The following is a 10,295-nucleotide window of genomic DNA, read 5'->3' on the forward strand; positions in this document are numbered from 1 at the left end:
GCTACGTATTGCTATTTTTAAGGTGGGGTTTATCAAAATGGCAATGAAAATACATTGAAAATGTAATCTATAAAATGTCTCGTTCGCAGCAGTGTGTATTGGTTTGGTATGGGGACACTTTCGATCCGGTAAACCCTAGCATACCCACTTTGTGAGTTCGGATTGATTTCGTCATTCTAATTCTCGCATAAGAATGTCTACTCCTTCGTTCCCAGGATCTCATTCACTCCATTTTCAAGCTTATCTGGAAGAGAACAAGTGCTAGGGATGAGGACACCCCTCTCATCGACGTCGAGGTATTTCTAATTTTGTTTTCTTTGTGATTTCAAACGTCTCATGCTTTCTGAACACCATTCATGCCTGAATATTTCCATTACTTGATTAAATTTTTATTTCTGATTATGAGGATGAGCGTGTTACTGTGTTAGGGTAATTATAATTTTTGTGCATGTATGAAAATGTGTTATTTCTAAAAATCAGAATTATTAGAAAAACTGATCGATCAAGAGGAACAAAATTTAAAGTACAAAAAGTTGGAAATTGGGAATGGAAAGATTAAAAATGAAAATGATTGTTGGAGATAGCTTAAGATTATTTGGCATTATACTTGATGCCACCTTGGAGATTATATAGGTATATATTAGTAGTTTTTCTACAAAAGTTATATTTTTTTTTTTGTAATATAATGCTCTTTGTGATTATCCGCTCCTTTTTCCCTCCAATCAAGGAGATATAAATGGTGTTCAAGCTTTGGTTTGCTTCTGTTTTACACTCAAAACTCAAAAGCAAAGAGACCCCAAAAATTGAGAAAATTAAAACAATTACACCTTGGAGGACCATGAGAGATGGACTGATGTCGAGGAAATATAAATTGGATATAGGAGAAAGAACTTCTAGATTGACACTGTCATGGTCAATGTCATTATCACACTTTGTTTTTTCAATTTTTTGCAGCCTTAATATCATGATGAAAGTTTGATGTTTAAACTAAGCTACTATCATGCATGCTTTTAGATGATTTGCAGCAGGTTTTAAGTTGTGACTATTGTGAGGCATGTTATTTATTGGTTAGATTTTATTTGATTACTTCTATTAACAGTTATTCATCATTGTCCAAAACTGCATATATCTAATGTTTTTAATACCTGTTGTGCTTTTGAAAATAATCTCGTGCCTCAGTGTTTCCAACTTCCCAACCTTAGACACTGCCCACATACCTTGAGAACCTTGCTTTGCAGCTCTGCATCTTAAAATAAACAAAATTTTCATCATATGACCAAGATCAGACCTTTAAACTGTATTGTGCTAGAGCCTTAGAGGTGAAACTTGCATGAGAAACAAAGCGTAGGAAGTTTGAAGTGACATCCTTAATTATGGATGTCTTAAGATAGTTAAAACTTGTTTTACACTAAACACATAGACAATTATCAACAGAATTTTTTTAGTGAATTGGCAGGCAGATGGTGGCACATCAAAAAGAGCTCGACCTTTGCTACTTGGTATTATGCATTTCTGTTTTTATGAATGCATATTTATTGTCTATAATTTCAATGTTCATATACCATATCTTTATGGTGCAACCTAAATTATCATCGTAAATATTATATTATTTTATTTTATTTTATTTTAAATGCAGCTCCTATTTTTATTATTGAAGCCATTATGATTGTGTTAATTATGTTGTGGCACTTCTTCTTGTAAGGTTTCATGTGTTGTCAAACTGAAACATTTACTCCATCTTCCCTCTATTGCTCATGTATGTTTCTAACTTAGCTCCATGATAGAGAAGTCCACAGCTCATGGTGACCTGGGAATACAAGTATTTCAGAGTTGCACCTGATGCTGTTTAGAGTCTGAAGGTCACAAGAAAAACCATCTGTGTTGTCAAACTGAAACATTTACTCCATCTTCCCTCTATTGCTCATGTATGTTTCTAACTTAGCTCCATGATAGAGAAGTCCACAGCTCATGGTGACCTGGGAATACAAGTATTTCAGAGTTGCACCTGATGCTGTTTAGAGTCTGAAGGTCACAAGAAAAACCATCTGGAGTAGAACTAGGGATCAGAGAGACTGAATATTATGCTGTCTTTTATTCACGACAATGCATAGAATTAGATGGGTGCAAGACAGCATTACAACAACTAGCATATCCAGTAAAGTAGGCGGGGATCACTATATCTGAGACTTACATATAAGATAAAGAACTAGTGGAGGCCTTGGAACATCAGAAAGTCTGTAAAGAGTCCAGTCATTTTTAAGAAATGAATTCTGTAAGCTTAAAGTACCTTTGTCATCTTTTGATCTTTTTGGAATTGAAATCATGCTGGCTTTGTTTTTAACTAAGAGCATAATGATGTCCGCAAGCAACAAAACTCCTTTAGAGTGAAGAACACTGCCTGTAAGTATCATATAAGGCTAAGGTTATGAGATCAGCTAATTCTTCATCTTTTTTCAGATTGGTTCCTAATTGATGGTTGGATAAAGATTTTGTAGTGCATGGTCCATGAATGTTATTTTTATTTTTAGTGGGGTCTTAGGGTTTTGATGTGTGTGCAAGTTCTGTTGATTTATGGCGTTTGAATATTTTACCACTAAACAGGCAATGGAATGATTAGAACATGGATACAATCTGAATCCAATCCTTCTCTAGTTTTTTCAGTAGCTGTTTGATCGCTATTTGATCGCAATCAAAACCAGCAGAAGAGGCCTATCTAACTGTCGAATATTTTCCCTATGCAATTGCAGCTAATGCAGGAGCTCTAAAGATAAGTTGTGAACTCCTACGTTTATTTGTTACAGGTGTGTCTGCCGGAACATTAATTTCTTTTTCTATTTCTGGGTTGATTTTTATTGTTTCTTCTGATAAGTTTCTGTTTCTATTTTTCTTTTTATAATTTTTGTATCCCACTTGATAGAGGCTGTGCAACGAGCTGCTATAATTGCCGAAGCAGAGGGCACTGAGAAGATTGAGCCTACTCATTTGGAGAGGATATTACCTCAACTACTTCTTGACTTTTAAGGTACTGCAAGATATGGGAGTGAAGCAGGAATGCAATTCTTTGATCCTGATCTTCATCATATAGTGAATTTTCAGTTTTCTTTTTACTGTTTTTCATGAATTTGTGGAAGTTTGGCATTTAATTCATTTTCCTATTTGGAACATGATTTCTTCTTGATGATGATCAGTGTTTTTGCAAAATATTATATGGTGCTTAACTGCTCCAATATAAGATGACTGCTTCAATTGTAGACCATATTATGTGTTTATTTATTAGATGGATCTCAAGAGCATGGAAATGCTACATGTCGCTGCTTTCAAGTCCCTTGGGAACACAGTTTCATTGGCTGTATGCTAAATGAATTTGATCTTGCTTTATTTATTTGTTTATCTGTTATTATTCATTATTATGAGTGTTTCTACAACAGTAACATTTGGTGGCCATTGGCTTAACTATTATGAAGGGTTGGTGAGATCGGCAAGGTATGTTTTAATGACCCAGCCGTTCAATAATTACTTGGTGATTGTTTTCTCTTTGTTTATACGCGTGCATTAGATAGAAACTATTCCAATAGTCGATTGGAAGATATTTCTTTGGAGGCCGAATTTATGCAAAAATACCTTTGGATGGTGTTTTAGTTGAAAAAATATGAGTGCTGAATTAAGAGAATTTTTGTTTTAGATATTAGATTGAAGGGAAAATTTTTGTTTGAGCTGATTGAAGTTTAACTTAATTAATACTAATAATAGTGAAAACTTGGAAATTTGAAATTTACTTTTCTAAATAGTAATTAGTGTTCATTAATAGTCATATTTTCAAAACTTTAATTAATTAATTAATTAAAATAATTAAAATTTTATAATATTAGGTTCATAAGATGACATAAGATGTTTTGTTGGAATCATGGTTTTAGTTTGCCAAGTTGCTATTTAAGATTTCAGGAGCCAATTCATGCAGAGATGGTCCACAGAAAAAAATTTTAATAAGAAAACGTTAGATAATACTCTAGCGTCATAGGATAGTGATATTATTAATATTTGCTTCTTTTTCATCTTTTTCTTCTTGGGGTAGATGCTTAGGCCTTCCAAATGTTGATTGAAACTTTATTCTAAATTTTTAGAAGATTTGGAGTGAAGCAAGATTCAATTCATCAGTTATGAAATTACCCGAGTCTTATTTTTGTCAGCAAACTAAGTCTTCAGTCAATCTTAGGCCTTCCAATTTTTATTTATTTATTAATTATTATTATTATTATTGTTGTTGTTGTTGGTGAAGCTTAGCCTTTCCAAATGTTGATTAAAACTTTTATTCAAAATTTTTTGAAGATTTGGAGTGAAACAAGATTCAATCCATCAACAATGAAATTAGTCCAGCTTCAAAAGAGTCTTTTTAGTTTTGTCAGCAAACCAAGTTTTCTACTAACCTTTGCCAGTAGTATAACTCAATTCTTTCATCACTGCCTTAGTTATAACTCAAATTCTTTCATCAATGCCCTAATGCATGATATTTGAAGTGTCTTATAAATGTAAATATGGTAGAACTCACCAATGATTAAGTGATTTATTGGTATCTGAATTTCTATTAGAATTTTCATAAGCGGTGAAAGTTTGAATCACGGGTGAGGTCATAGTTTTGGAACTGTGAGCAGTGGTTGTGTGTAGGTGGTCTCAACGCCCATGTATACACGGATTCCAGTGGTTGTGTATAGGTGGTCCCAACGCCCATGTATACACGGATTCTATCGTCATTTACTCCATTGAGGCTATTTTTTTTAACAGTCTCGCCGTTCATCTTCACCCAAAAATGGTAGAACTCACCATTGAATGGTTCAAGTTCAATCGGTCTCAATCGTTATATAATTAAGTGTCATTGTTACCGGATTTAACTCCTCTTAACGTTGCTGGATCAACATGAATTTATACTTTTCTACTTATCCTTTATTGCGACAATTACAACATAAAATACAATGCAAATTGTATGTATGATATGGTATAAATGAAAAAGTAAGATATATTTGATTTACTATCTGTAAGACCATTTCAACGCCCAGCTTGGCTGTCATGGTATTGAATACTAAGTTGTGTCATCTTTGTAAGTAGTTGGACGTCATAGTTGCTAACAAGTTGCTGGTTGTGACCTGTGTGGTTGTCATCACTAGTTATTTTCATCCGCGGTTCTTCAGATATTTTGGTTTTTGTATGGTTGATCTTCTTCGCTATGCAAGTGACAAAATATCTGGAAAGGTTTTGGTTCATGTGATTTCTTTTTATTGCAAGTGAGATGCAAACCCCCTTTTTTTTATTTTTTAGTATCTGAAATAAAGTAATGTTTTGAGGGATTGAATGGGAAACATATCTCAGAAGGTTATTATTATTATTATTATTATTATTATTATTATTATTATTATTGGTGCTTTTGCTTTTTCATCCAAATATGCTTCGGCTATGTATTGGAAGGGAGTCCTATTTTTAATATTTCGAAAAGAGTTGAATTGTTGATTTTACGTTTGGAGTTAAATGTCTTACAATTGATCCAATTGTGATAGACTTTTCATTTTTGAAAAATATATTGAAAATATATTCATAAAATGACCCCTGATCTTATAATAAAAAAGTGCAAGTAGATGTCTACATTGGGTCAAATATATATATATATATATATATATAGTATATATATGTAGGGTCACGCGTCGAAGTGGGGCTCCGGTTGCAAACCAAGTCCACATGGAGACTTTTTATTTAATTAAGATTATTTCTAATAAAATATAAATATAATGTCAATTTAAAAAAATAAAAAAAAATTAGTAAAAAAAAATTAAAAATGAGGAAATAGTTGATATTTAATGTTTATTTGTTTTTTTAATGATCAAAATATCCTTTCATCCGTAAATCATTTAAAAGTGGATTTTGGTTATACGATAGCAAAGCAAGTAATACTATCACAAATTAGAAATTTATTTCTATTTTGATAAATATATCACATTTTTTTTATTTATATGAGCAAAATACCATCCTATTGAGTGAATCATTTAATTTAATTTTATTTCTGAAAAATATTTTTAGTAATATATCATCTAAATTGTATAAAAATATTTTTATTTAATAAAAGAATTTAATATAATAAAAAATACACTCTACAAAATACTTTTCGAGATTTAACACAGACTGGACCATGTTGGTCATTTGTAATATATAATATATGCACAAATATTAAAATATACCCATTATTTGGGCCTTTTATGATAAATATTATAAATTGGTTGATTTATAATACTTGAATCAAGTATGGAGATATATATATATACACACCTTCTAATTTCATTCGGTTCTCACCATACTTTCACTCCAAACATCACCTAGGCTCTTTGGTCATATTAATCTTAAATTCAAAAAGTGTCATTTATGTCTCTAAATTTAATCTCTTGTTATTAATTCGTTGGTTTTCACTATTTATATGGATTACCAAAACATGGGTCAAGAATGCTTGGGGTACCACATGTCATGTAATTTTAATTTTTAAAAATTTAATTTTAAAAAAATTATGCGGCATCACTAGTTTTTTTTTAATTATAAAAAATTAAAACCATATTGGACATAATAATAACGGCATCTTAGTTTTAATTTAAGGATCAAAGTGACCATATTTTGGATACCATCACGAAAATGGTAAAATATATCAGCTCAAAATTTTAAAATAAACATTGTCTTTCTAATCTTTTTAGCATCCAAAATAATGTTGTTATAAGCATGGTGGTCACTTCCTAACATGTGTTTTGACCCTTATTGTTCGCTTTAATTAATTAATTAATTAATTTTGTACAAGGTAATAAAAGTTAATTTAAGTAAGTCTTGGAGCAATTTAAAAGAGTATGTTCCAAAATGGTTTTCATATCTTTTCAAATTTTTACATTATTTCGTAAGTATATGGTGTAATTTTCCAAGTAGTACATCCCTTTACTTATCTTAGTTTGCCTAATTGGTCCCCATACTTGATTTGGTTGATACCACTTTTTTTTTTCAAATAAAATATTATTAAAAATAAATAATTTTAATAAAATAAAATAAAATCAAACCAAACATTCGTTGCCTCTCGATCCCCTCCACCAGGTTGACCTTCAACAACTTCACCACCACTTTCTCATTCAAGGACTAGTTCACAAAAGTGTGGCCAAGTGAGTTTAGGCAACCCAAAGCTCATTGACAAAATGCCTTGGTTCCACCTACGGTGTATCATGAACCCAAAGATCATTAGGGTTTGGTATGGCTGCCTACGAAGCACACCCTTTGATCAAGATCTCTCTCCTTTCCATCATCTTCTAGAACCCTTCCTCCATTTACCATTTTGCCATCTCCACGCGAGGCCATTAGTTCATTCTGGTTTATCATCTAATCTTAATCTACTTGATACAGCATAAACTCTTCATTCCTCTATAAGTTCACATAACAAAAAACATAGCATGAGCCCTTCATTCCTTCATAGGTTCACAAAACAACTACATTAATATAAAGACCAGACACATCCACTAACTAGATGTTTGACATCCTAATCAAGGCATGAGATATATAACAGTTATAATTAATATTAGAGGAAATTTTGCTAAAGTATCTTATTGTTTATCTCTTTATCAATTCGTGACTTGTGGTTTGAGTTATAATACTTGAGTACTCTGTAATCTACAATGTTTGCAAAAAAGTGCCTAAAAGCTGGCTAGCGTCTTTGCTCTTAGTTAGCATTATGCATAGCACTTTGAGTGAAGGATGACTTAGTTATGAGGGATGAAAAATAAGAATCACATGGGACATTGATGTAGGACAAAGTCCATGACACCTATTATCATGGCCCTAAATTGTCACCCTAATAGACCTTACAACACTTGGCTGTGAACTTGGAGCAAGTCAATGTCCTCCCATAAGATAGTTTTCATTTATCTTTTTCCACAAAGTTTTAGGGAGAAGTTGGCTAGGGTTTGGAGAGGAGGTTTCTTCATGAGCTTTAACAGATTCCTTCGTCATTATAGCTAACGGGGGAGCCACCAACGACATCAATTCAGAAGGGTGTGCCCTAGCTTCATCAGAGGAACTTTTATAGATGTTGAAGCATCCATTGAAGATCATCACCAAGGATCAAAAGGAGGTTTTCATTTATTGATTAATTGCATATTGTATTACTCTATGGAGAGCTAAACCCTAGTAGGTACTTGGATCATATGTAAACCCTAGGATTTATTATTTTATTGACTTTTATTGCATTTCCTTTAATTGAGAATTTATTTGAGTTTCAATCTTGTGAGCTTATTAATTGAATTCCCTTAGAGTGACACTAGGGTTTTGAATTACACTTAATCATCCTAGTGATGAGTAACCATCACCACTAGGGTTAGACTTACTAAGGTTGAAAAGGGTCGAGAGCGTGAGTCGAGAGGTAGTGAAATATTCTCTTTCCCTTTCCGGTTTGATTTATCCTACCTCCATATTTTATGATTTCTTAGCAATCGTATGTGGCGTGAAGCCTCGAGAGCTTTCTCTCCACCGGGATCTTGTATGGGATTAGGGATTTTTCACCTAGACCAAAGGGTTTGGTCTATTTTTAGGAGTAAGATTTATCATTTGGAATCCTTCTTCCAAGCAGTCATATGTGATGTGAGGCGTCAAGAGCCTTCTTTTCGCCCAGACCTCGTAGGGGATTAGTCACTAGTTGAACTTAGGTTTGGGACCAGCTTGCTTTTGGATTACCACGACTCAATCGGGGAAGTGTAATTTTAGACTTGCACTTAACTTAGAATCCTAGGGCAAACATTATCCGGGTATCCCATCTATCTTGACTGATTCCTCTCTATTACTCTATTTGCCTGTTTTTTTTTCCTTGTTTACTTGTTTTCAAAATTGATCATTCTCACACTCATTCCATTGATTAGGCTAGATAGTGAGCTTACAGTTATTACTAGTACTCCTATTCCCTATGGATTCAACTACCTGACTCGTTGGGTACACTTTATTACTTGAACAACTCATGCACTTGCAAACACATGCAAGGGGTGTGTCAATATTTATGGCATATGCTCCCACTATCCCATAGTGTTGTCAAAGTATATGTCATACAAATCCTAATAAATCTTTAACGGCTAATTATAGATTCTTTGGTTCGCGAACTATTTAATTGTATAAGAACTAAACCCTTCTAGTGCTCTCCTCTTTATCCCATAAAATGACGAAGGTTTAATTTAATACATAAGGACTATAATGTCGAAAACTAATTAAAATGTTATGATAAGATTTATGTGAACATCAAAATAAATGCCTAATAGTAGTAGAAATAATAATAATTGATTATACAAATGAAATGCCTTAATATAAGTATTCTCATTGTCATTCAAGGGCATAATCCTAACTTGGCATCACTTTGTATATTTGTAACCATAGGGAACAATTACCCTTTTGCTGTTGTAATAGGTTGTAAAAATGGGCTCTAAGTTAGGTAAAGAGCATCAAAAGTCCAACTATAAAATGTGTCAGCTAGGTTTGGAAGGCTGGAACAAGTGCTGGAGTGCCTGGCTGAGAGAAGGTTAGAGATGTTGTTGCAATATCTCGAGCAGGACAAAGCCGTTAGTGCAGCTCCAAGACTATGAAGGCAAAGAGAGGCCATTTTGGAGGTTGGTGGGGATGATATTATAATGGTGTGGGCGAGGTGAAGAACATGAAGGCAGGGAAAATAGGCATTTGGTATTTTGGCTATGAACGACATTAAATTGGGAGACCTTACATTTGTTCCCATGAGTACGTTAGACTTTCACAGGTGGGGAATATAGGCAAAGGGTAGGCCAAGCTCTGCCTAAATCAAGTTCACAGTGAGTTGTTGCACATTTTATCATCCTATGTGGCAATGGTGTTGTACATGACTGAGGATCCTAGCTGGGAGTGCCGAACAGGCAACACATGCATGGGTGTACACACCAAGGCTTGCCGAGGGACATAGGTAAAGGAAGGCCAAGGTTGGCCTAGACCAAGTCCAAAGTGAGTTGTTGCCCATTTAATCATCCGATGTGGGGATGGTGTCGTATTTGATAGAGGATCCCAACCATAAGTACCGAGCAGCCAGTGGCCTGGTGTGAATGCTTACATGATCGAGGCTTGTCGAGCAACCTTGGATTGTAGACGCGTGTGGCCATAGGACCTTGACCCAAGGAAGGTGCTCAACTGATATGGGTGAGATGGTCATCTCACAAGCTAGGGACTAAAATTAGTTCAATGTTGGGCTAATAAGCAATGATCGAGCGGTGGGCACAAGTAAGGCCTTG

The 10,295-nt window shown here is 33.9% G+C and overlaps 1 protein-coding gene across 1 annotated transcript; it reads left to right on the top strand.

Annotated features, from left to right (window-relative positions):
- The first annotated feature begins 50 nt into the window (after positions 1 to 50).
- LOC120259926 (protein MHF2 homolog) lies at positions 51 to 3,378 on the top strand. Its single transcript, XM_039267383.1, has 5 exons — positions 51 to 128; positions 216 to 296; positions 1,457 to 1,499; positions 2,748 to 2,801; positions 2,918 to 3,378. Exons 1-5 carry the CDS (start codon positions 75 to 77, stop codon positions 3,019 to 3,021), a joined length of 336 nt encoding a protein of 111 aa, XP_039123317.1. The 5' UTR covers positions 51 to 74; the 3' UTR covers positions 3,022 to 3,378.
- The last annotated feature ends 6,917 nt before the right edge of the window (positions 3,379 to 10,295 follow it).

The sequence above is a fragment of the Dioscorea cayenensis genome, chromosome 5, assembly GCF_009730915.1.
Source record: "Dioscorea cayenensis subsp. rotundata cultivar TDr96_F1 chromosome 5, TDr96_F1_v2_PseudoChromosome.rev07_lg8_w22 25.fasta, whole genome shotgun sequence".
Taxonomy (NCBI): domain Eukaryota; kingdom Viridiplantae; phylum Streptophyta; class Magnoliopsida; order Dioscoreales; family Dioscoreaceae; genus Dioscorea; species Dioscorea cayenensis.

What these genes read in the sequence shown, in the direction of transcription:
- LOC120259926 (XM_039267383.1), top strand. Translation starts at nt 75, where the DNA reads ATGTCTCGTTCGCAGCAGTGTGTATTGGTTTGGTATGGGGACACTTTC. An exon ending in ATGGGGACACTTTCGATCCG is followed by an intron (nt 129 to 215) that starts GTAAACCCTAGC and finishes CTTCGTTCCCAG; the next exon opens with GATCTCATTCACTCCATTTT. An exon ending in CCCCTCTCATCGACGTCGAG is followed by an intron (nt 297 to 1,456) that starts GTATTTCTAATT and finishes GTGAATTGGCAG; the next exon opens with GCAGATGGTGGCACATCAAA.